Consider the following 27,189-nt stretch of genomic DNA (forward strand, 5'->3'; position numbering starts at 1 on the left):
ATTAATTGTCTATATTTGGGGAGCTGGTGTGAGAGGTCCCCTTTATTAAAGTCACCAAGCACAATGATAAAAGAGTCCGGGTAGGTCCGCTCCACGCACAGGATCTGGTCGGCGAGTGTGCGCTGTGCCTCGCGCACATCAGCTGACGGTGGGATGTACACACCAACCAGGATGAATGAAGCGAACTCACGGGGAGAATAGAAGGGTTTGCTGTTGATAATAAAGGATTCCAGGTGAGGAGAGCAGTGCTGGAGGATCACTGTCACGTCGTTACACCAGTTACTGTTCACATAAAAGCAGATTCCTCCACCTTTCTTCTTCCCGGTGAGCTCCGCGTCTCGGTCCGCTCTGTGAAGTTGGAAGCCGGCCAACTGCAGCGCAGAGTCCGGTACCGCTCCACACAGCCACGTTTCCGTGAAGCACAGAACAGAAGATGAGGAGAAGTCTCTGTTTCTACCTAACAGCAGCTGGAGTTCGTCCACTTTGTTACACAGTGAGCGCACGTTAGAGAGGAATATCCCCGGTAACGGTGTGCGCCGGCCGCGCTGGCGGAGGCGCACAAGCGCACCAGCTCTTTTTCCTCTCCTCCGGCGCTTCACTGCGTGAGCAAAGGTGAGCACACCTTTGAGTAAAATGTCCAGTAAATCCACAGAGGAAGCGATGAAAGTGGGAAATAAATCTCTCGGGGTTGTTGCCCTGACATTCAAGAGCTCTTCTCTTGAATAAGAGAAGCCAGTTGCGGATTTTACAACAAAAACAAGACAAAAAAGTGCGGACCAACACACCACAGCAGCCATCCGCGGCGCCATCTTGAATTGAATTTGGGTTGTTTGTTTGAGTGTGTGAGTTTCAGAGCTAAACCACGGAGCTTTCCTCTGATGTTTAATAGTTTTTTTCCCTCAATGGGGCAATTGAGTCCAAGGTGGATTTTAGTAGACTAGCAGAGCTATCGACAAGCAGATCCAGTTGAGAGGGGTTATGATTAATACAGGTATCATAGTTATTTATTGGATGGTGCACTGAGTTTAAGGCAGCAGGAATGGCCTCTTTAAATTTAGCCACAGCACTATTGGACAGATTTCTACTCCTAACTATTTTATTGCACAGTGCGAGATCCTCTAGGATAATGTTAAAAGATATTAAAAAGTGATCTGATAGCAGAGGATTTTCAGGGTAGACTTTTAGTTCATTAATATCAAGGCCATATGTTAGAACAAGATCAAGAGTATGATTTAAACGATGAGTAGCTTCATTAATAGTTTGAAAAAAGCCAACTGAGTCTATTAGGGACATAAAGGCTGAGCTCAGGCTATCACTATCTTTGTCCACATGGATATTAAAATCTCCTACTATCAGTATTTTATCAGAACTGAGGACTAAGTTTGATATAAACTCAGAGAATTCTGATAGAAATTCAGAATAAGGGCCTGGAGGACGGTAAATTATCACAAATAAGACTGGCTGGCAGGTTTTTGATTTGGTATGAGATAAATTTAGAACCAGGCTTTCAAAGGAAGTGTAACTGGCCTTTGGTTTAGGATAGATTAGGAGAGAGGAATGATAAATAGCTGCTACACCACCTCCACGGCCTATGTCTCGTGGCATATGAGTATTTAAATGACTGGGAGGAGTGGCTTCATTTAAACTAACATATTCATCTTGATACAGCCATGTTTCAGTTAAACAGAATAAATCAAAGTTATTTTCTGAGATAAGGTCATTTACTAGTAGAGATTTGGATCTCAGTGATCTAATATTTAATAGAGCACATCTAATGCTTTTATGTTTTGGTGTTTCTAGATTTGAGATTTTAATTTTTTTCAGATTTTTATAATTGATAGCTCTTTTATTTGATTTTATGTTAAAATCATTGTGAAATATGGGTCGGGGGACTGACACCGTCTCCATAAAATAATATTCACCACCATCACAACAGTTGTCATGGCGATGAACACAGCTATCATAATAGAACCTATTTTAACATTTAGCATAATACACTATAATACAATATAACACCTACAGTTATACTGTAATTGTTTCGAGGGAACAATAACAACAATGGTGCAAAATCCAAAAGCGATGCAGAACACTGCAATCAACAGTTAAAATATAAAAGTTTCAATACAAGGACATTTCTACTTTCTGTTTGGTTTTACTAGTCAGTAACAAAAATCTTAAAATCAAAGAACACAATGTGCAAACAACACCATAGAATTACATAGAATAGAACAAGAATTACATTAAAATAAATATAAATATGGGCAGAAGATTAGCAGGTATAGTTACAGATTTTTAATATTAATATGTAATTAAGAGAAAACGTGTACAGTAATTGTAAAGGGTGTTTTTATTGTTTATTGTACCTTTTTAAATTATTAACAAATAAAAATTGTGGGTTTGCATTTTGGCACCCCTCCAGCAGATGGCGCGCAAGGCGACCACCTGGGCTCAGCTTTAGAGGACAGGGTCTTTGTGTATTGTTCTTGTTTTGTGTTTATTAAGTTTTTCATTATTGTTTGGCGTATTTTCCAGATTTTTTTGGGCATATTTGTGGTCATTTTGTGAAATTTTACAGTAAATTTCTGCACTTTTGTTGTCTTTTTGTTCATTTTGCTATTATTTTGTGTGTTGTTCCTTCATTTTGAGCGTTTACTTTGGGGTGTGGCCAATACTAGATTGAGTATTGTGTGGCCCACGTCTGGTCCAAACCTAAAGCTAATAAATGATTGCTAATCAGGAAATGTCCAAATGAAGCTCTGTGATGATGGGCTTTTATTGTTAGACACGTTGTCCTAACCAACAGGACAGAGGAGTTCATCTGTTGACCAATATCATAGTTAATGTTGTTGTGGACTGTCCCAGAAAAGCTGCTGCTCTCTATTTGATCTAAAAACAAAGCCTTTGCTGTAAATTAGAGATAAAATATAAGAATAAAACACTACATTTGAAGAAAATTATTAAAACAAGAGACATTATCTGTTCATGCAGTAAGTTAAATTTACTAAACAAGAAATATTGAAAAAAGATGTTAAATCTTAAAATAAGAAGGTCCTGATAAATATTCTAAAGGGTTAAAATAAGTAGAAATAGATGATTATTAGATTAAATTACTTGAAATCAAACTTCCTACAGCACAATAATAAGTGAAATATACTGACTATAAACAAATAATTCTTGAGAAAAAAAGTTTTTTTTTTTTAAATTTTTGCAAATTAAAGCTTCGGAACAAGAAGAAAACAACTAATCTAAGTAAAAAATGACTCAGCATTAGTGAAAAATGATTAAGCTGTTTCTTGATACAAGTTGACTCATTTTGAAATAAACCTAAATCTATATTAAAACTAAAACCAAAATTTTAAAACCAGTTTTTGTTCTTAGAATAAACATCTTATCAGAATCACAACCAGGAGTATGAGTACCATCAACATTTATTAACAGTATGAACCATACACCAGAAACAGTGGTTGCTGCACACTTTTTATGTCAAATTTAAGACAATTTAAGACTTTTTTTTAAAGCAAAACAAATAGCAATGAACAAAACACATAATATGCTGCTGTATAAAGTGCTGTGATTTGTCACGTGAAGAAGGCAAAAACAAAATGATCAAACATTTGTGCAACACTACAATGTAAAGTATTCAAACATGTCTCAGTTCAAGGTCCATCTAACATGTGAGACCTAAGGACACTGAGGGAAAACTTGTGGCGTAGCTAGCCAAGTCAGGCACAAAACAACTTATTCAAAGGCATTGCAAACAAAAACAACTGTGAACTTGTAATAGAGAATAAGAACGCTACATCAACTGTATAAACTATGGAAGTATATCTGTACCATAATTCAATTTAAAATCCATTAACAGAAATACTTTTTCATTTTCAGAATATAGCTGCATTTTTAACTCATAAATAAAATGAATAATAAATCATCCATTTTCATTTTCTTCTTCCCTTAAACATGACGCTCTGGTGGGAGGAGTCAATGCAGACGTGCACAGATCCTAGATGACTAAGATAGTTTATAAATGTGATGACTGGACTACAATAGAGTTACACAGAAGTACTTTGATATTTGCAACCACTGTTTATTTGTCAAAGGTCACATATTAATTCAATGAAACTTTATTTATACAGGGACAATTCCAACAATAGTCACCTCGTAGCGTGAGATAACAGGCAACACATTGTGTGATGGTGGCTTAGTGGTTAGCACGTCCGCCTCACAGCAAGAAGGTCCTGGGTTCAAGCCCTGTGGTGGACTTGGGTCCTTTCTGTGTGGAATTTGCATGTTCTCCCCGTGCTGCATGGGTTTCCTCCGGGTACTCCGGCTTCCTCCCACAATCCAAAAACATGACTGTAAGGTTGATTGGAGTCTCTAAATGGCCCATAGGAGTGAATGAGTGAGTGAATGGTTGTCTGTGTCCCTGTGATGGACTGCCGCCCTGTCCAGGGTGTACCCCTGCCCAGTGCCCTATGAGAGCCGGAGATTGGCACCGGCAGACCCCCGCAACCCTGATAAACGGGAATAAGCGGGTATGAAGATGGATGGACATTGTGTGATCATTGGTTTCTAAGAAGGGTTTATAGATGAAAAGCTCTATTATAGCTAAGTGTGGGCTAATATGCTAACTATTGTAATATACAGTTTTTAATAGCAGACATGATATTTATGACAAATGTGTTCCAGTGAATTGATATTATTTTGATATTTATTTGAAAATATGTTTTAATTAATATTTCATCCCAAGTTTCCTTTTTCAATGCAGATATGGTAAACAACACCAAAATTCCATGTATTCACAATAATAAAACTTTATAAATCTCCCCCATGTGACCAAACTATAACACTGCATTTTTATTATCTTCCATTCATTATTAAATAATGATGGTAAATGGTAAATGGACTTGATTTATATAGAGCTTTATCACCACTGAAACAGTCTCAAAGTGCTTTACATATCAGCTCATTCACCCAATCACTCTCACATTCACACACCAGTGGGACAGGACTGCCATGCAAGGCACTAGTCGACCACTGGGAGCAACTTAGGGTTCAGTGTCTTGCCCAAGGACACTTCAACACATAGTCAGGTACTGGGATCGAACCCCCAACCTCTCGATCAGAAGACGACCCACTACCACCTGAGCCACGGTCACCCACGCCAATGATGACATGTATGGTGACCATACGTCTGGTTTTAGTCATGTCCTCTTGTTTTCACGTGGTGTCAGGGCTGTGTGGGGATGTTTTACAAATTACTGACATTTCTGGGTTTCCCAGGGACTTTGAACGCATCTCGAGGCATGCGTTAAATTAACCCTCTGGGGCCGACCACGCGCCGGCGCGTCCTGATCACATGATCGTTTTAAAGAGCCAATAGCGGAAAAGCGCAGCGTCGTTTCGATCCGTGTCGAAAGTGCGGATGTCAAACTACGAAACAGTTTTTAAATCATGTTGATAGGCCAAATAGAAGTGGAGTTATGAGGAAAATGTACGTGTGTTTCTTTGTGACATTTTTTGAAGCCGTCAGTGCAGGTTCTGTGCAGGAAGACGCTGTAGAGGTAAACAGAGACAGAGAAAGAGAGGGTGAGTTCAGAGATTTGAGATAATAGTGATTATTACTGTGATTTGACTGTTTAGTTAGTGTGTAGTGTCTAGTATAGTACTTTATTGTTTTATATCAACACAATGAGGCACAGATTATTTGCCTTTCTCTGTATTTGTGATTCATACTTTTTTTGTAAATATTTGTACAAAATCACCTGACATTGCTTCCATTTCACTGTAAATATATATATATATATATATATATATATATATATATATATATATATATATATATACCTGTGTTTTTTTATTCATCTGTACAAACATTTTTTAAATACATAGTTTAGATTTGCTAAACAAGCAATAAAAATGATTCGTTAAAAATGTTTGTGACTTTTATAGTAAAAAAAAAACCTAACTTTTTTCCCACTCAAATTTTAGTTTTTATAGAGTTTTAGATCCACTGTGTTAATACAGTATGCTGTATTAAAGAAAATACTTCATAGTCATATTTGGGAGGTTTTCCTGAAAAAAATGATACCAAACATACAAGGTTTATGGATTTCCTTATATGAAATATAAAGATAAAATCAAACACAATGAAAAAACAACAAAAACGCCTTAGGCCCCAGAGGGTTAAAAGACGTTCCTCCTCAAAAGATGTGTTCTGTCACCTGCAGTCACACATTTTTTATGGCATAGATATAGAATCAACTGCACTTTGTAAAAAAGACAAACAAAACGATGTAATATGTTGTCATTATTTTGATTTTAAAATTTCCTGTTTCTGGATGAAACAAAAAAACTATTTTTTTTTTTTATTTTTTAATTTGGTTTTGAAACGAAATAACCAAAGAATGACGGGCAGTGTCGACCCTAACCTCTCTGGTGCCTGAGGACAGATTTTCTTTTGGAGCCCCTAATATTTTTATTACCACGTAATTGACATTTACATTATTGTTATATTATTATTATCAGAATCATTTCTAACACTTACATAGTGGTCGTCACCATAACCACAAAGATGCTTTACATGAGGAGAAAACATGAGCAAAATTACTTTTTTGACATTTTATTTACTTTTGATAAAAGTGTTTCACAAACACATATAAAAGAACACAAACATGTAAATACAAGCTAATTTAAATATCTGAGTAACAGGTTCAAAATACAAATGATTAATATTATTATAGTAAAGCATTGCACAAAAACAAGATGCAGATTAAAGATAGATAGATAGTGGTGGGTTGACTCGTCAAAGATTATTTTTAATTTAAATACTTATGACTAAAATGTTTTACTATTGATATTCATATTTTGAGAAAAGATGCTAAACTTCCAGATTTAACATAAAATTACTAAAATTGCAGTAATGAACACACATTAATTTAAACTATTACAGTTCACAGAGGTATTGCACAAAGAAATTATTTATTAAAATAGTGTTATTTTCTGGTGGTGATTTATAAACAGCTTTAACCAACACAAGCTAAAAAATAAACCCATCCATTCTATGAGAGAGATTTGTCTCAAAAATATTCACTAATACATACGGAGCCCTGGAGGTGACATGGATAAAAAAATAAATAAATAATCTCACACTGTGACTTATTTATCTCATAGTGTAACTTACTTATTATCTCACACTGTGAGTTACAGAGACTGGTTCTGAGTCAGAGTTTATCACAATGACATCGTCCACAGTGCTGGATATTCATCTGTTTATTGATTTTTACTTTTTGACTTAAGCTATAAAGATATTAATAATTTGCAGTCAGCACAACTTTAACATGAGTGACAGACAAATCCTGAAAATCCTCCTTATATCATCCAGTCCAGCTGATTGTCAACAACTCACAGTCGTGCTCAACTCTACTGGTGCAGCAGATCTCCCTGATTGACATGATGAGCTGGACATGGCTGTGCACTTTGTACCAATCTGTAACAGTATGGTAAATCCCCCAATAGATCCCCTGGAATTATCAAACATTTTGGCCTCAGTAAAAGATAACCAACAATTTGATCTCATTTCACATTTTGTTGCTATTTTCCTGCATGGAAACATCAGTGACAGTGAAAGAATCTTGTCCAAAAATTGCAATATTGGCAAAAGCTGCATTTTTTTTGCACTAGACAAATGTTTTAAGACCTTGATGTATTTTACCACCATGTAGACCCTTATTTGTGTGAATGTGGACAGAAAAACAGAAACAGACTTTATGAGGAGAACGATTAAAGACTCAGACTTTCTCAAATTCAGCCCAAAATAATACTGAAATAAATTACATATTAAAAATACTAGTTAATTACAGTGTTTAAGTGGATTAAATTAAAGCAGAATTAAGTGTTTACAAGATAGAGGAATTATTTAATTCAGAAATGAAATCAGAATAAACCAGCCACCTAATTCAGATTTAAGTTTAATTTGAAATTAAATTTGCATTAGGAATTAAATGTTTACAAGGTGAAATTAAAGAGGATTTAACTTTTATTCTGAATTAAAGAGGAATTAAAGAGGACATATCATGATAAATCCAATTTTTTAGCCCTTAAATGCATTTTGTTGTATATTTAGATTGTTTAGAAGTACAGAAAAAATCAAATTAATCTCTTCAGATGCTCCGTAGATATCTTTATATTCTGTTTTGCTCATATTTTTCAATCTGTTTCTATTTTTCTATTCTCTATTACGTTTTTTGAACTATTACATCACAGTATTTGCAGCAGAACTGCCAAATTAGTTCATCAACTCCAGGTCCAACACTTCGAGCAATCCACCATTTTTATTTCTGGCTTTTATTTTGTAGTCCAAGCTCCAGGATGCAGAAGTTACGAGAGGATAAGTCAAAATGTTGGGTTGTTGGATGTAGTAACCCACACGCTTCATTACACCGTCTCCCAGCATCAGAACCTTTTCAAAGTGTCAGGTTGAGTTTTATTTTTTATAGAAATGTACCACATCTGTGGGTAAGGTCATTTTTGTGTGTGTGAAGCACTTCAATGATGACTGCTTCATCAACCTCCACCAGTATAAAGAAGGATTTACAGAAAGACTTTGTCTGATTGAGGGTTCAATTCCTTCTATCTTTGGAGACGATGAACAGAGCACTTCGGTAAGCTGTAAATAACGCTAAAAAGTGTGATGATAAGACATCCCTGTCATTGTTTTGTTAGCATTAGCAGTTGCACCGTCTCCATATGTTAGCGCTGTGTGCTCATTTTAGATCCTTGATGATATGGCCTACGTGATTTAATTTAAGTCTAAAGTTTTCATTAGTCATTTCATTTTGACGTTTTTGTCTTTGAAAAGACTGAATTAAAATGCATTTTGTGACGTTAGCTTGGCGCTAGCGTTAGCTCGGTGCTTGTGTTAGCTCACTTGTTAGGGTTCTGCAGGTTCATCATCTTCATTTCATCTCGCTCCACTGGGTCAGACTCTGGCTGGAACATGTAAGGCTGGATGGACAAGTCTAACGTTGTTGACATTTTATAAATAAACTCTGAATAAAAAGTTTATGCTCCGCTACATAATCATATCTCTATTATAAAACTACAAAAATGGCCGAGCAGGGTGGAGTTGAACCGAGTGTCACCTGAAGAGGGGGCGGGGTATGAAGTGTCTCATTTGCATTTAAAGAGACAGCACCAAAACGAGTTGCTCTCAGTAGCACATCAGAAAAGGGGTGGAGCTATAATAATGAGGAATTCAGACCCAAGCGTTGCAGTTCTGCTTTATATAGACCACAACTGTATGATTTATATGTAAAAAGGAAGGATTTAAAACCATGATATGTCCCCTTTAACACTTGTTGCTATTAATCCTACTATTACTATTTTTGATACTGTTATTGTCATTTTTCTTTTGTTTTGCTTTATCCCTGATCCTGTTTTTTGCACATACTTACTGTATGTACCAAGTGTGGAAAACTTTGTTAATTGAATGCCAAAAATGTGTAATAAAATGAGTTTTGAAAATAATAATTGTATATTCTCTCTACTTTCTGTGTTTATATTTTATATCAACCCTGTTTGCAGTTTTTTCTTTAAATGCTGCTAGAAAAGACACACACACACACACACACACACACACACACACACACACACACACACGCACACGCACACACACACACACACACACACACACACACACACACACCAGTGTATTTTAAGTTTAACACATGAAGACATCTGTTAAAGTAACAGTACCTCTATACACTATCAGTTGTAGTTAAGATGTGTAAATAGTTTAGAGGATTTTTTTGCATTGTTTGCCCAAGTAAATGACTGTATGTGTACCTGTTTATTTTTAATTCATCATTAAGCGTTACATTTAGGATAAAACAATATAACCTTTATTTGTCCCACAAAGAGTAAATTTGCAGTGTTTCAGCAGCAGTAGATAAATAAACAGGGTAATAAACAATAGGAGATATTTACACACACATGGTCCTGTACACAGTACAGTGAGAAAGAGGAAAGATAATGGTGCATGAAGGAACATTACACAATAAAAACATGAAAAAACTTAAATTGTCTTTTTTCTAATATGTTTAAAGTCTAAGTTTAGTTTTTTAATTCTTAATTTTTGAAGGTGAGTACAAACATGACAACAGTATAATGTACATTATAATGAATTATTTTCTTTTTTAAAAAACTGCATTTATTACACTTTGATCGACATAATTCAATAAATATTACTGGTTTTTATTTTCTAAAAGTTCTTACATAAGTATCTTCTGTTATTATTTTATTTGTATTTTTTTTTACCCTTTTGAAATGTTCAGTTTGCAAACCAGAACAAATAAAGATATTTGATGGTAGACTACATTAACTGTCACTTTTAATCTTAAAGTACATATTAATACAAGAGCACATCTCAAACAAATACATAACAATTATAATGTAGTTGATAATGGAAAATAAAAACACATTTTCCTGATATGTTACAGTGAGAAAAACACAGTTGGAGGATGTGGGAACCTCTCACTTACACAGGTATAATAATCTTATTATTATTATCCTGCTGTGTGAGTGTGTGTGACCCAGACTTTGTGTTGGCAGCAGGTTGTGGGTTCAAGTCCAGCTCACAGCAAGGAGCACGTCTGGTGACTCTGTTAAAATACACCATAAATATCTATATAGAGGTACAGGTGACACTGTCTATGATATTTCACTATTGCTTTTTGCATCTTTTCCTTTGTGTGAGGGAGTGTAAAAATTGTCACCCTGCCTTTGAGCAGCTAGCGCTCTACCATTTGAGCTAATTCCCCTCTCACTGAGAGGATTGGGAGTTGATGAAGTAGGTGAGTGTAGCTGCTCAACAGAACAAGAGTATTTAGTTACTTTGAAGGAGTAAACCAGGAACGCTGGTCAACACAGTGAAACTGTTCTTCCTGATGGACAAGCTTTTCCTACATGTTGGTGGATTCTGAAGAGAATTCTTCTTCTTCTAATCGTCAAATCATCTTCTTACAGAACATTCTAAGAACTGTTTATAATCTATTAGAAAAACCTTTTTACTGTGTTTTTCTTTCTAAAAGATGTGTTTGTGGTTATCATGACCTCTGACCTTTGTGATAATCTAAGACTAAAATCACTCTCTCTCTTCCTGTAAATGCATTTTAATTCTTAAAACTTACAGTTGAATGAACTATTCCTCCTGTACAAAGTAAACACAAAAAATAAGCAATAATACAAGAAACAATATTACAATAAACTAAAGATTTGATGTAGATAGCTTCCCTCCAGAAAAAAACAAAAAACATTACATATATTATTGCATACACACACTTTTTGTGTTTGAAAGGAAGTGGGTGGAAGTATAACTTATTAGTCCCACCCCTTTTCCTACATTACAGTAGCAAATAATACATTTTTAGCATCCTGTTATCAGACCATTGCTGCTGTTAATAAATGTATTGTCTCATTTTTATGATTTTGATTAAATACACGTTTTAAATTGCCTGATATTTGTACACTTTCAGTGATGATTCAAAGGAAGAAAATCATAGTGTAAAAAATGTATTTATTTAAAACACTGAACAATAAACTTTGGAACAATAAACAGTCTAACATACCAACAGGCAGCAGCAACATTAATCAAACATTAAACTATGGACACAAACAAAAGACAACTAAACACTATTCAACAATAACAACTTCCTGAACTGTTGGTGTCCATTTTCCAGCTGACAGCAGGTTTATGTTGGAATCCTGTGCAGCCTGATCTCTGGGTTCTTCAGTCCAACACTGGAACCAGAAGGTGTCGTCACCATCCGTGTGTCGCTGGGATCTGAAGATGATTCCTGCTCCATGTCTCCATCCACACAGAGATGTGAGTGGAGAACAGATGAAGTGCTGAAGGTCATCCCACACTCATCACATCTGAGAACATTCTTCTCATGAACTTGTTGGTGGAGATTAAGGTGAGATTTGTACTTGTAAGATTTTCCACATGTGTCACATTTATGAGGTCTTTCTGATGAGTGGCTGATTTGGTGAGATTTTAAATCTCCATATGTTGTAAAAACTTTGTCACACTGGTCACAGGGACACACTTCATGTCCAGTGTGAGATCTCAGGTGTTCAGTGAGGGTGTGTTTGTGTTTATATATTTTCCCACAGTGGTCACAGTGATACAGCTCTGTTCTATAGTGAGTCTGCATGTGACTCGTTAAATCTGATCTGATCTGATCTTTGAAAGTCTTTCCACACTGTTCACATCTGTGAGCTTTGATTCCACGGTGAAGTTTTTCTCCAGAATGAATTCTTTGATGTACAGTGAGGTCTGATTTAAAGCTAAAGGCCTTCCCACACTGGTCACATGTATGTTTAGCTTTAACTCCAGCTTGGCTCTGCTGTTGAACTCTTTGCTCTGAAGTTTTTCTCTTAGATTTGTTTCTTTGTTGTGGCTGAGCTTCATGGTCCTGAGAACGTTGAGGTGTCACTTTGTTCTGGCTTCCAGAGTCCTGTAGAACAGTTAGAGATTAAACACAGAGAAGGAACCAAACAAACATTAGTTTCTAAATGTGTTCCTAGAAAGAACAGTGGCTGTTAAAGATGGATCAGACATAGCATTAGGCTTCAGTAGGAGATCAACTTCAATAGAACATCCACATGGACGTCAGGAACCAAAGTTTACCAGCAGAACATTGACCAAAGCATCACTGCCTCCACAGCTCAGTGGCAGGATGGACATTAGTACTTGTCTCTGATCAAATGAATGGATTTGAAGCTTATTTACATATGATTAAATAATGAGGAGAAAATATGAGGAGAAGCTCAGATTGGTTTGTTGAAAAGGAGCAAACAGACAAGTTGTGCTTCAAATGGTAACCTGTCTAACTGATGACCTCCTTCTGATTGTGTTGCTGCTTGTAACTGTAGCTTAGGCGGTAATACAGTAATACCTTGCACCGCGGTGTCATAAAAATTCAATGAAATCAGTTTTGATAGTCATTTAAAAAAAAAAAATAATAATTACATGTTTAAAAAAAATGCAATGCACTTATATAGGAGATAAAGATTCAATATTAAATATAATTAATTTAATGCCTAAACATGATTCTATGTCCAGGAGCACTTATGTGTTCAGTCAGTGTTAAATGGGTTGTCGTCAGGTGACGCGGAGGAGAGAGAGAGACAGAGGCTGAGTCCACACTGCAAGCCTTAATGCTCAATTCCTATGTTTTATTTGTCCGTTCATATTACCATTTAAAATGCGATCTGTATCAGGCTCCAGTGTGAATGATATATGACTCCAATCTGACCCACATGCACATTGTCTCAAAGTTTTTGTGCAGTGGAGCCAGATAATGAATGAGCAGGTAGAGGAGGACGAGGAGAATATAAATATATCAGGGCTCAAAATTGTGACCAAAATGGTTGCGTATGCAACCATTTTGGTCACAGTTTGTACGAGTGAAAATTTTACATGTCCTGCAGAGGCACTTTCTCTCTCTCTCTCTCTCTCTCTCTCTCTCTCTCTCTCTCTCGCTCTCGCTCGCTCTGCGCTGCCGGTGAAGAGATGGTGCGCGGTCATCATAGCCCACCAATCAGATTAAATGTAATGCATTAGATCATAGCCCACCAATCAGATTAAATGTAATGCATTAGATCATAGCCCACTAATCAGATTAAACGTAATGCATTAGATCATAGCCCACCAATCAGATTAAATGTAATGCATTAGATCATAGCCCACCAATCAGATTAAATGTAATGCATTAGATCATAGCCCACTAATCAGATTAAATGTAATGCATTAGATCATAGCCCACTAATCAGATTAAACGTAATGCATTAGATCATAGCCCACCAATCAGATTAAATGTAATGCATTAGATCATAGCCCACCAATCAGATTAAACGTAATGCATCACATCATAGCCGACCAATCAGATTAAATGTAATGCATTTGATCATAGCCCACCAATCAGATTAAATGTAATGCATTAGATCATAGCCCACTAATCAGATTAAACGTAATGCATTAGATCATAGCCCACCAATCAGATTAAATGTAATGCATTAGATCATAGCCCACCAATCAGGTTAAATGTAATGCATTAGATCATAGCCCACTAATCAGATTAAACGTAATGCATCACATCATAGCCGACCAATCAGATTAAACGTGATGCATTAGATGATAGCCCACCAATCAGATTAAATGTAATGCATTAGATCATAGCCCACTAATCAGATTAAACGTAATGCATTAGATCATAGCCCACCAATCAGATTAAATGTAATGCATCACATCATAGCCCACTAATCAGATTAAACGTAATGCATTAGATCATAGCCCACCAATCAGATTAAACGTAATGCATCACATCATAGCCAACCAATCAGATTAAATGTAATGCATTAGATCATAGCCCACCAATCAGATTAAATGTAATGCATTAGATCATAGCCCACTAATCAGATTAAACGTAATGCATTAGATCATAGCCGACCAATCAGATTAAACGTAATGCATTAGATCATAGCCAACTAATCAGATTAAATGTAATGCATTAGATCATAGCCCACTAATCCGATTAAACGTAATGCATCACATCATAGCCCACCAATCAGATTAAATGTAATGCATTAGATCATAGCCCACCAATCAGATTAAATGTAATGCATTAGATCATAGCCCACCAATCAGATTAAAAGTAATGCATTAGATCATAGCCCACCAATCAGATTAAATGTAATGCATTAGATCATAGCCCACCAATCAGATTAAATGTAATGCATTAGATCATTGCCCACTAATCAGATTAAACGTAATGCATTAGATCATAAACCAACAATCAGATTAAATGTAATGCATTAGATCATAGCCCACTAATCAGATTAAACGTAATGCATTAGATCATAGCCCACCAATCAGATTAAATGTAATGCATTAGATCATAGCCCACTAATCAGATTAAACGTAATGCATTAGATCATAGCTGACCAATCAGATTAAACGTAATGCATTAGATCATAGCCAACTAATCAGATTAAATGTAATGCATTAGATCATAGCCCACTAATCCGATTAAACGTAATGCATCACATCATAGCCCACCAATCAGATTAAATGTAATGCATTAGATCATAGCCCACCAATCAGATTAAATGTAATGCATTAGATCATAGCTGACCAATCAGATTAAATGTAATGCATTAGATCATAGCTGACCAATCAGATTAAACGCAATGCATTAGATCATAGCTGACCAATCAGATTAAATGTAATGCATTAGATCATAGCCGACCAATCCGATTAAATGTAATGCATTAGATCATAGCCAACTAATCACATTAGCGCCAAACAGCAAACCACTTATTTTCTCAGTTTTAGAGTTTATAAATGTATTTATACTTGGAGCCTGATACATTTTTTTTTTTTTTTTTTTTTATTGTGAATTGAATTAATTTGTGTTATTATTATTTTTTAAATATACATTTTGACAAACATTTTATTTAATACAGATGCCTTTGTGGAAAATAAATTAGATTCCAATTGTGGAAGATTTCATTTTTTCCTTTTTATGGTTTCTACATGATATGTTTACTGTCTGTAAGAGAACCAACAATAACTGTGGGGGTGAAAGTAACTAGTAACTTTAACTTTGAATACTATTTAATTGAGCTACTTTTTACTTGTACTTGAGTATTTTATGTATGATTTACTTGTACCTGTACTTGAGGATATATTAGTACTTTTTACACCTCTGTGACTTATACAATGAAGTGACTTATATGTAAGTTTTTGGCCAACAGCGCCCCCTGGTGAGTAAAATGTTCATTAGTTTTCTATTGTTGTATAAGACGCTCTCTCATTGGTAGTAATTATGCCTGATGTAACAGTCCATACATACAGTATATCCACTATGAGGAGTAAAATGTGTGTTTGCATTATTTAATTTAATATATTTGATCTTCCTATGATAATATGACACACATTTAATCAAAGGGCAGCTTCGATCAGATCAATGTTGACAGGTTGTCATGGCAACTCAGGCTAAGATAAAAGCTGCAGAATCTCCATCATTCTACAGAATCTCCTCCTGCACCGTCAGAAACGACTAAAGTAGCTTTAAATATAGATTAACGTAGACCAACGGTTGTCATCAGTGAGCAACGTTTGAGACCAAGGTGAGTTTCTAATAATAATGTCAACTTTAATGACTAATTTAGTGATTTCCCACAATCCAGTGATTAAATACTGCTTGTTTTAATCTAAATGTGTTTACATATTAAGTCATAATCTTGTGTAAATGAGCTGATATTGTAAAGATCTTTGGAACGACTCAAGCTCCTCCCACCCACTGCTGGTGCAAACGCCATTATTGGTTATAAGGTCTTCTTCGTTCTAAGCATTTGGCTGATGAGGGGCCAGATTTCCAGTGCATTATATCAATTCTGGACTGGTGTGGGACAACATATATGTTTGGGACGATGCATCAATACAAAACATTTACGTCGACATATTTTTTGCGTCAAATGGGCGGGGCGATATGGCCTTTTTTAAATGTCTGAATATTTTCAAGCTATATGATGATATACGATATACATCTCAATATTTTGCCCTTGCCTTGAGATGATGCGTTGATGTATAAAACCAGAATGACAATATTCAATATATATTGTTGTTTTCTCTGTGATGTAATTGGGGTTTCCCCTATTATAGCATAGTGCACCCTCGGATCTGGGTTGGTTGCGTTTGAATATGCGATCGGAGTATCAAATGATTTGGTCTTGTACTTTCCTGGTGTGCCTAAGGCATAAAGTGGCGGTGCAGAAGGTAGATATATGTGACAGAGAATAATTACAATGACTAGGGCCATGTCTGGTGTAAACTACATGTACGTTAGAGGTTGGATAGGGCTTTTGTAGTGGATTCCAGTCCTAGTTTCTAGTTTACGATGTCCTTGAGGTGGTAGATGTTATTGAATGCGACGACTGTTTGGCAAATTAGGAATACCATATCTCGGCTTGTAGGGTTTATTCAGCTTGCAGTTGACGGCTCGTCTGTTGGTTTTGTTGTTCTGTATAGCTTAATTTGGTCTCTGTGGACCCACTTGAGCTTTGTTTGGTCTTTGTGTTGGGAATCTTTATTTGGTACACCACTGAAGACAGTTTATCGGTGACGAGGTAGGGTCCGGTCCATTTGGGAAGAAATTTCTTCTAGTTTGGTTGCATGATAAGCGTTTTTGCCGGCGGGCAGAGCAAAACGGTAATATTAGACTCTACCTCCCACCTGTAGTTCGTCATAGGCATGTGCCAGTATCACCCCCCTTTGGTTTTGCGGGAAGATAAATGCATGCATTTGTGAGTCAGCAGAAACATGGACCAAGATGCCATTGACTATCCGTAACAAGTGACGGACAGCGAACAGATGGTCGAAGTTAAGTGTGGAGGCAAAGTCAGAGGAGGAGGGATTGTCTAGTGTATTGTCCCCCATGAGGCGAATCATCAAGGAGATCACGGGGTCTTGGCCTTGTAACATCATCAGGTCTGGTTTTGCATGCGTAAGCAACAACTGGTCTGTTCGTGTATCTGGTACAGACCGGCACTGAGGCAGTGTGCTGAAAAGCCCAGATGGAATTCCTTGTTGTGGTCAGGATAGGCGAGGCACGGAGCCTTCGTTAGCATATCGATTAAAGTCTGCATAGCGTGTTGTTGGGGCTCACCCCAAGTGAAAGGGACATCCTTCTTTAGGAATGTGTAAAGAGGTTTGGCTAAATTGGCGTAATTGTCAATGAATTGCCTGGAGTAGCTACAGATACCAATGAAGTTTCTTAAACCTGAGACATGCTGGGGAACCTTGAAGTTCTGAAGACCCTGAATGTGTTGTGCCTGTGGTTCCACACCCTTACCGACTAGGAGACCGACATAGTTCACTGTTGTGTGGGAACATTGACACTTGGACAGTGAGATTTTGGCACTGGCGCAGGTCAGTACATGATCAATTTCACTCCTGTGGTTTGCAAATGTTGTGTTTTTCATTAATATGTCATCAACAAATATATGAGGGTGCCATGAGACTTTCAACATGGCTGCTGTTTGGTTCAAAGTTGTGCGACATCGGATTTGTCTCGACTACAATGATACCGTTCCTAAATTATTTCATAAAATGGTCCTGAGAGCAGAGCCAGCGGAGTCACGTGCGCGCTAGAGCCAATCACTGGAGAGCTCATGACATCATCACTGTGGAGTTAGAACTGATCACATCATCACTGTGGATGAGCTTTTTCTGTTTTTGATCACCGTCTTGCATCCAACGCTGCACTATGTAGAGCACTTAGAGGTTCGCTTCCATTCTGTGCATCTAAACTGAACCAGACTGACTCTGTTCCACCCATCTGTAAGATACACTGTCTCAAAGTAACTTTTGTGTGTGTGTGTGTGTGTGTGTGTTAGCGGCATATAATATATACATTGGAAACTATAACAGAATGTCTCACTGCACGTAAAGCTACATATTATTATTATTATTATTATTACGTATTATCACAGGCCCATATTTCACTGGCCTCAAATCAACAGGAACAAGTATTTATTCATTTTAATGTGACACATTTAACATGTGATCATTACTTTGTTTTATTCAAAGATATAAATTGTAAATTGAGGAAACATTGGAATTGAGCTGCTGAAAGGAAGTGACGGATTGCTGCTCTGCTGCTTTTTATGGGAACACCTTTAAACACTGAAGGGCTTAATTATAGGACGTCTAACGTCAAAGGTAAGTTACGATTTTCTAACTGGTTTCTGCATTTAGCTCATTTTGTTAACATTTAAAACAGGGATTCACATCAAACATGTTATATATAATTGTCTACAATATGTTTCAAGGCTGTAGCTATTGAATATTTTTGTAATCCAGTATTCCACTGAAAATTCCATAGATTAACATATTTTTTTAGTTAAAGAGAAATTATATTCATACATGAGAAATAGAAATAGAAGATTTGTGCAAGGCTATTCTTCCATTGTTAAACCTTTGAATGATCTCACTGCTGGATATCCTCCATCACAGAAAAAGAATAGGTCAATTACACCAAAGCTAAAACAGTATTTTAACCCAAAGGAGGCCTTTGGAGGGCGCTGGACCCCTGAATGCCATCAAGCTTTTAAGGCCATTGTAGACAAACTCACCTCAGTGCCTGTCCTTGCTTTTGCTAATCCCCTCAAGCCTTACATTCTGCACACTGACGCTAGTTCCACCGGCCTTGGGGCAGTGCTCTACCAGGAGGACCATGACAAAAAGAGAGTTATTGCCTATGCTAGCAGAGGCCTTTCAGCTAGTGAGTCCAGGTATTCAGCTCACAAACTTGAGTTTCTTGCTTTAAAATGGGCTGTTACAGAAAAATTCAATGACTACCTTTATGGAACTCAATTTACGGTAGTAACTGACAGCAACCCCCTAACATACCTGCTGACATCCGCTAAGTTAGATGCAACTAGCTATAGATGGCTTTCGGCCCTGTCTACTTTTTCCTTTGGCATTGTCTATAGGGCTGGCAAGTTAAATTCGGATGCTGATGCTCTTTCCCGTAGACCACATGGTGGGTTGTATGATGATGCTATGTCACAGAAGGAACGTGAAAGAATTCTCAGATTTGCTGAACATCATCTTAATGGTTTAGGACCAACCATTGCCGTGGATGAGCAAACTGTGCAGGCAATCTGTGACCGGCAACTAATTTATAGCTCTGCAGTCCCAGATCAAATTTGCACCCTTGTCCAAACCTTTGCCATATCATCAAACGGTCTTCCTGACAGCTTTATGAATGATTTGCAGTTCGCTTCACCTATCATTCCAGCTCTTTCCCATGATGTGATTGCCACTAAACAGCGTGCTGATCCCATTATTCAACATGTGATAGCGCAACTCGAGAGGGGCGAAACGCCTCCAACTTCTTTGAGAGAAGAACTTCCTGAATTGCCATTACTCCTAAGAGAACTACCACGTCTGGAGCTCCAAAATAATGTTCTTGTACGAAGACGACAGATTGGAGGGGAGTCATCCTACCAGCTGGTCCTACCAGAAGAATGTAGGGATGAAGTTTTATTCAACCTGCATGACCAGATGGGGCACTTTGGTATCGAGAGAACTTTGGACCTTGTGCGCTCCCGATTTTATTGGCCTAGATTGACAGCTGCTGTATGCAACAAGATAAAAACGTGTGAAAGATGTATCAAGAGGAAATCGCCACCGGAAAAAGCAGCCCCTCTTGTTAACATCCGGACTTCCAGGCCCTTAGAGCTCGTCTGTATTGATTTTTTGTCTTTGGAGCCTGATCGAAGCGGAATAAAAAATATTTTAGTAATGACTGATCATTTCACAAAGTACGCTGTTGCAATACCAACTCCAAATCAAAAAGCAAAAACAGTTGCAAAATGCCTGTGGGAAAATTTTTTTGTTCACTATGGAGTTCCAGAAAAACTCCATAGTGACCAAGGGCCAGATTTTGAGTCTCGAACAATAAAAGAACTCTGTGCAGTGATTGGCATGAACAAAATCAGAACTACTCCATACCATCCTCGGGGTAATCCGGTTGAGAGGTTCAACCGAACTCTTCTGAACATGCTGGGAACATTACAAAATCAAGATAAGGCTCATATTTGACTCAGGAATGAATGAACCATTTGTTTCCTTTTTTAGACAATCAACACTTTTGCTTTTTAGCAAACGGCAATTGCATCTCAGGAAATGTGACGAGTTAATATAAAAATGAATAAAACAAACAGAATAACAACTTTCTACTTCTGCCAAGTCCAAACATCTTCTCAGATATCTACAACTACATAGATATCTTTATTTGAGGAACATTGAAGATAGCTTGAACTAAAGTTTAGAATTGGTAACGTGACGTTTTCCATATCTTTAACTTTCATTCTACGGAGTCCAAATGAGGTTTGATATAAATGTAATGTTCATTTTGAAAAAAAAACAGGATTGAAGTGCAAATATATCTAAGCAGCTTCTAGGTTAGAGATTAAATGTGTAAACAGTTTGCCATTGGTTTCCATCATCTACCACCCACCACTAAAAGTCATGTGATGTGTGATATAATCTAAGAAAGGTCTCTACTGCTCATGGGGAACGTATTTTTTTTTAATATAAATTAGCTGTCAAAGGATTAAAAAATAACCAATCAATTGCAAATCTGACTAAATAATCCCGATTAATCACAATTTGTGAATTTCAGTCACAAGTTGCACAGAAATGACGTGTATTTATTTATTTACTACAGGATGACTGAATCAATGCTAAATACTAGAGGTGATCTCAGTGAGATGGACTCAGAAACATTAGTAAAGGAACGTTCCACAACAATGAGAGTGTCCTGTTAATGTGCTGCTTGTCTCTGTCCCTCAGTTTGTGGACATGTCTCCTGCCTGCAGTGGGATGTCTGAACATCACTTCCTGTGCTCCATCTGTCTGGAGGTGCTCACTGATCCAGTCACCACACCATGTGGACACAACTTCTGCAAAACATGCATCAGCACACACTGGGACACCAGTACCACCAGCAGGTGTCCCGTGTGTAATCAGGTGTTCAGCACTAAACCTCAGCTGAAGGTCAATATTATGATGCGTGAGATGGTTTCTCAGTTCAGACGTGAATCTGAGCAGAAAGCAGCAGCACCAGGAGAAGTTCTCTGTGACGTCTGCACTGGAACCAAAGTGAAGGCCCTGAAGTCCTGCCTGGACTGTATGGTCTCCTACTGTGAGACTCACCTGAAGCCTCATCTGACAGCATCAGGCCTGAGAAGACATCAGCTGGTGGAGCCTGTGGAGAACCTGGAAACCATGATGTGTCCAAAGCACAGCAAACCTCTGGAGCTGTTCTGTCAGAGCGATCAGACACGTGTCTGCTTGATGTGTTCTGTTTTGGAGCACAGGAGTCACCAGTTAGTCCCTCTGGGAGAAGATCTGTTTGAAGACAAGAAAGTTTATCTTCAGCAGATGATCCAAAAGAGACGAGAGAAGCTGGAGGAGATCAGAGAGTCAGTGAGATTCAGGAAGGAAGCAGCAGACAGAGGGAAAGCTGAAGGTGTGGAGATGTTCACTGCTTTGATGGAGCTTGGTCAGAGAGGCCTGAAGGAGCTGATGAAGACAATGGAGGAGCAACAGGAAGTAGAAGAGAGAGAGGCTGAAGGTTTGATCAAAGAGCTGGAGAAGGAAATCTTTGAGCTGATGAAGAGAAGCTCTGAGGTGGAGCAGCTCTCCCACTCTGAAGACCACCTCCTCCAACACTTCTGCTCCCTGAAAGCTCCTCCAGCCACCAAGGACTGGACAGAGGTCATGGTCCATCCATCATCATATGAAGGAACTGTGCTGAGAGCTGTGGCTCAGCTGGAGGACACACTCAGTGACAAGATGATGAAGATAAAGATGTTAGAGATGAAGAGGCTGCAGCAGTTTGCAGTAGATGTGACTCTTGATCCTCTTACAGCTCATCCAAACCTCGTCCTGTCTGATGATGGAAAACAAGTTTATTGCAGTGATGTGAAGAAGAAACTTCCACACAACAAAGAGAGATTTTATCCTTGTGTCAGTGTTTTAGGGAAACAAAATTTCAGTTCAGGTAGATTTTACTTTGAGGTTCAGGTTAAAGGAACAACTGAGTGGGATTTAGGAGTGGTTAAAGAATCCATCAACAGGAAGGGAGACATCACTAAGACTCCTAAGAATGGTTTATGGACTGTGATCCTCAGAGATGGAAATGTTTATACAGCATGTGAAGATCATCCAGTCATTCTTCATCTGAAGTGTGTTCCTGAGAAGGTCAGAATCGGAATCAACTTTATTGGCCAGGGGTGAATGAATACACACGAGGAATTTCTTTTGGTGACCTGTGCTCTCTCAGGTAGTATAACATTAAATAATAACAATCAACTAGAATAAAGAAAAATAAATAAAAAAAGAGAAAAATAAAAATAAAAATAAAAATAAAAAAGAAGTATAAACATAAATATAAGAGTAGTTAGACTAATATGTGCAAACTAAATAAAAAATAACAAGATAATAATAATAATAATAATAATAATAATAATAATAATAATAATAATAATAATAATAATGAAATAAAATAAGAATACAATAATAATAATAATAAGATAATAGTGCAGTAGTGCATTGATGAGTAGTGCAAATAGGTGAACATTTAAATGAAAAAATTATGTCCATGAACATTCACAGTGACAGGTTGTTCCAGGGTTGATATGTTTAGTTCCAGGTTATATCACAGAACAGAAACAGGTCTGACACTCTTTGACTGTTTAGTGTTGATCAGAGTGACAGCCTGAGGGAAGAAACTGTTTTTATGGCGGGAAGTTTTGGCGTACAGTGATCTGTAGCGTCTGCCTGAGGGGAGGAGTTTAAACAGATTGTGTGCAGGGTGGGAGGGGTCTGCAGTGATGCTACCTGCCCGTTTCCTGACCCTGGACAGGTATAAGTCTTGGATGGAGGGCAGATCAACACCAATGATCTTTTCTGCAGTCCTGACTATCCTTTGTAGTCTGTGTCGGTCTAGTTTGGTTGTAGATCCAAACCAGACAGTGATGGAGGTGCACAGAACAGACTGAATGATGGAGGTGTAGAACATTATCAGCAGCTCCTGGGGCAGGTTGAACTTCCTCAGCTGTCGCAGAAAGTACATCCTCTGCTGTGCCTTTTTCCTGGTTGTGTCTATGTGGAAGGACCACTTCAGGTCCTGTGAGATTGTGGATCCCAGGAACCTGAAGGAGTCCACGGTAGCCACTTTGCTATTCAGAATGGTAAGGGGGGTGAGTGGGGGGGGGATTTCTCCTGAAGTCCACTGTCATCTCCACAGTCTTGAGTGGGTTCAGTTCCAGGTGGTTCTGACTGCACCAGAGAGCCAGCTGTTCCACCTCCCGTCTGAAGGCAGACTCGTCCCCATCCCTGATGAGACCGATGATGGTGGTGTCATCTGCAAACTTCAGGAGTTTCACAGAGGGGTCCCCTGAGGTGCAGTCATTGGTGTAGAGGGAGAATAGCAGTGGGGAGAGAACACACCCCTGGTGTGGGTGAGTGTGTTTGTGGACTATGAGGAGGGTGTGGTCTCCTTTTATGATGTAGATGCAGCAGCTCTGATCTACTCCTTCACTCACTGCTGCTTCACTCATAAACTACACCCATACTTTAGTCCTGGTTTAAACTATGGTGGTAAAAACTCAGCACCTCTGATCATCTGTCCTGTCAATCAAAGTGAATGATCAGTGTCATGATGAAGTCTCACCAACAATAGATTCAATGGTTCTCTGCAACCATTCACTTCTCCAGGTTGGTTACACACTCCATCCAACCTAACATGTATGTTTCTCAACAGTGGGAGGAAACATTTTATTAAAGAAGTTTCACATTTGGTGTTTGGATTGTGATGAAATAAAAGTTGAATTAAAAAAAAAGAATTAAAATATGTTGAGTATCATTGTGGTGCATTTTATTTTTAAGTGTTGTATGTCGGTGTAGGGAACCAAACCACATCAAGCCTAAAGACTCTCTTCCTAGCAGGAATTAACCAAGGAGCCTGTTTCTTTATCACAAACTGTTTACACAATAACTGCCCCTGTAACTTTGAGGTGCATAGCTAACCCACTATGCGGCCTTTGAACCCAATACCGTAGCCAAAAAGACTGACTCAACTCTTTGAAATATTCAGTACGAACTCTTTTTTACGACTCCACACGGGGGAAGAACGTCCGTCTTCTCCCTCCTTTACAAACAGATACTTTTGGGATGCTGTAAGATCTCAGAACTGTCCCACTGACCCCCTGTGGTGAGATGTCACAGAAGGACACTTTCCAGGCCTCTTCTCTGAGATGTGTCCCAGTGAAGAAGGGAGAACAAAGAAATTGTATTATGTTTGAAAAGTTACAAACTAAAACATTATTGGAATGATTTCTACAGAAATTGATATTGCAAACCATGTCTGTCCTATTCCACTCTTTTCAGATAATTTAATACCCACAGAATGCTATTTTAAATGTTTCATCATTTAAAAAGTGCTTAAAATACTAGAAAACATCACAAAAGTTAGTTTAAGGTATCTACTGCAACCATATAGTAAAGAAGAGGCATAACATGATTTTTGACATTTATGTTTATGAGTAATTACAAGTAAAATTCATTAACCGGTTCCTAAAGTGATCCTAGGATGGTTTCCAGTCATGTTTGGTATCAAACTCTTTCGTATTACATGATATTTCAAGATATGATGTTGAAAAGATTATTTGAATGCTGAACTCATTATTATGGTTTATGTGTAAATCTAGGAATCATCCCTCCTGTTTGTCTTTGTCTCACATCAGAATCAGAATCAGAATCAGCTTTATTGACCAGGTACAGTTTAGAACAATACGAGGAATTTGACTTGGTAGTTGCAGTGAAAGAAGACATCAACTCACCGGGGCAGCCTTTTGCGGCACCCACATATTTAGGTGAAAAAGGGATCAACAACAGGAGGAGAGGAGGGGTGAGGGGAAAAAAAAACTGCCAGTTTGAAACTGATTTCCCTAAACAGAGAAAGCAGTGTGAAACCAGGAAAAAAAACCGCCTCTGCAAACATAAATGTAAGCATGACACAGTCAAACAACTTGAGACAAGGCATGTGGGAAGGGTTGGGTGGGAGGTTGGCTGGGGGAGGGGGTCAGGTGGGAAGAACAGCAGGATTCCAGCCGTTTGGGGACATGGGCGTGCTGCCAATGGGCGCTGCAACCACGCCTCCATGCAGCTGCGGATGGGAGGTGGGGAAAGATGGCCAACGAGGCATTTGAAGTTGAAGACCTGTAGCTGCATTACTGACAACCAGATGACGTGTGGAAAAGTTCAGCATCAACAGTTCCAGGTGGGAATGCAGGGAAGGAGCGGGGGGAGGGAGTGGGGGTAAGAGCCGCCGTCTGCAGAAACTTCCTGATGATAAGAGATGAGACAACCTTGGCTTTAGCCTTGGCTGGCTGGGGAGCCGAAAGGGAGATAAGCAATGTGATTTGATACAGGCTATGTTAATTTCCAATAGCCTTCTGTCCTGGGTCTCTCTGCTGTAATCCAATGAGTGGCCTAGTTTCCACTTCCAAGCCGGGTCTCCAACTTCTCCCAGTTGTTATCCATAACGCGTAGACGATCCAAAAGCAGCTCTTGCTTGCTTTTGATATCGATCAACACATGAGTCTGAGTGTTCAGAGCCCTGCTACATCCTTCAGAAATCACTGGCAGCTTTTCCAAAACAGTCGCCAGCGTAGTACGGACTTTTCGATAGATTAGGAAGCCACCAGCTCCGATCAGCAGCATGCCTACTATCATTATTCCAATCATGTAGATGTCCTCCTCGTCTTCCACGGAAAGGATGGACAGACACACAACTCGCCACTTGTTCCAAGGGTCAAGAGTGTATCCAGCCGCAAACGTCCCGCTTGGACATGCGGGTTCACCACCCTCGGTTCTTTTTGTCGAAAAAATCTGATCGATAGCACTGAGAGACCAACTAATTAATTCCATTATTCCGGTTTTGGATGAGTTACAGAGAGAGGCTCTTGTTAGGCTCACAAGACCAGACAAAGCAGCAGCTGGGAGAGAGATAAGAAAGGAAGGGAGGGAGAAACAGAGAGTGCGACTGTCCTCGTCGAGAGAAGCAAGAAACATAAACACACACACCAGACACAGCCAAGGGCAGCCAGCTGAGATGCTGGCAACTTTAAACCAATCAACGAAGTTTCCTTCTTGGGAGGCAAGTCCCAAAGATAAGCTTTAAAAGGAAGAAAGCCGCTCCTAACTTCAGTTTTGGGACGCTGGCGTTTCATACTCAACGCGTTTCCCTTCCCCACCTTTTAATTTAGTTCATTTTATTTTTAGTTGAAACAGTTAGATTTTTGGAATCAACAGCTGCTTGGTTCGGACGAATCCAGCATCTAGTGATGTGCGTAACAGCCGAAAGAAGCCCGGCCCGCGACCCATTGGGGTAAGCCACGAGCCATTCTCTAACCCAGCTGTGAAGGCCAGAACCGCCTGGAACGGCTGAAGGGGCTATTCTCTGTGGAAACGCAACAGAACTCAACGGTGGCACGTCCTGCTGCATTGCTTCAAACAGCACCTCCAGGTCCAACCCTGACATCATCTTC

General features: G+C 38.5%; 1 protein-coding gene across 1 annotated transcript; it reads left to right on the forward strand.

Moving 5' to 3' along the window:
• The first annotated feature begins 11,906 nt into the window (after positions 1 to 11,906).
• LOC114471915 (E3 ubiquitin-protein ligase TRIM39-like) lies at positions 11,907 to 22,873 on the forward strand. Its single transcript, XM_028460901.1, has 2 exons — positions 11,907 to 11,972; positions 21,425 to 22,873. Exons 1-2 carry the CDS (start codon positions 11,949 to 11,951, stop codon positions 22,871 to 22,873), a joined length of 1,473 nt encoding a protein of 490 aa, XP_028316702.1. The 5' UTR covers positions 11,907 to 11,948.
• The last annotated feature ends 4,316 nt before the right edge of the window (positions 22,874 to 27,189 follow it).

Source organism: Gouania willdenowi, chromosome 1, assembly GCF_900634775.1.
Source record: "Gouania willdenowi chromosome 1, fGouWil2.1, whole genome shotgun sequence".
Lineage (NCBI taxonomy): Eukaryota > Metazoa > Chordata > Actinopteri > Blenniiformes > Gobiesocidae > Gouania > Gouania willdenowi.

What these genes read in the sequence shown, in the direction of transcription:
- LOC114471915 (XM_028460901.1), top strand. Translation starts at nt 11,949, where the DNA reads ATGAACTTGTTGGTGGAGATTAAG. An exon ending in ACTTGTTGGTGGAGATTAAG is followed by an intron (nt 11,973 to 21,424) that starts GTGAGATTTGTA and finishes TCTGTCCCTCAG; the next exon opens with TTTGTGGACATGTCTCCTGC.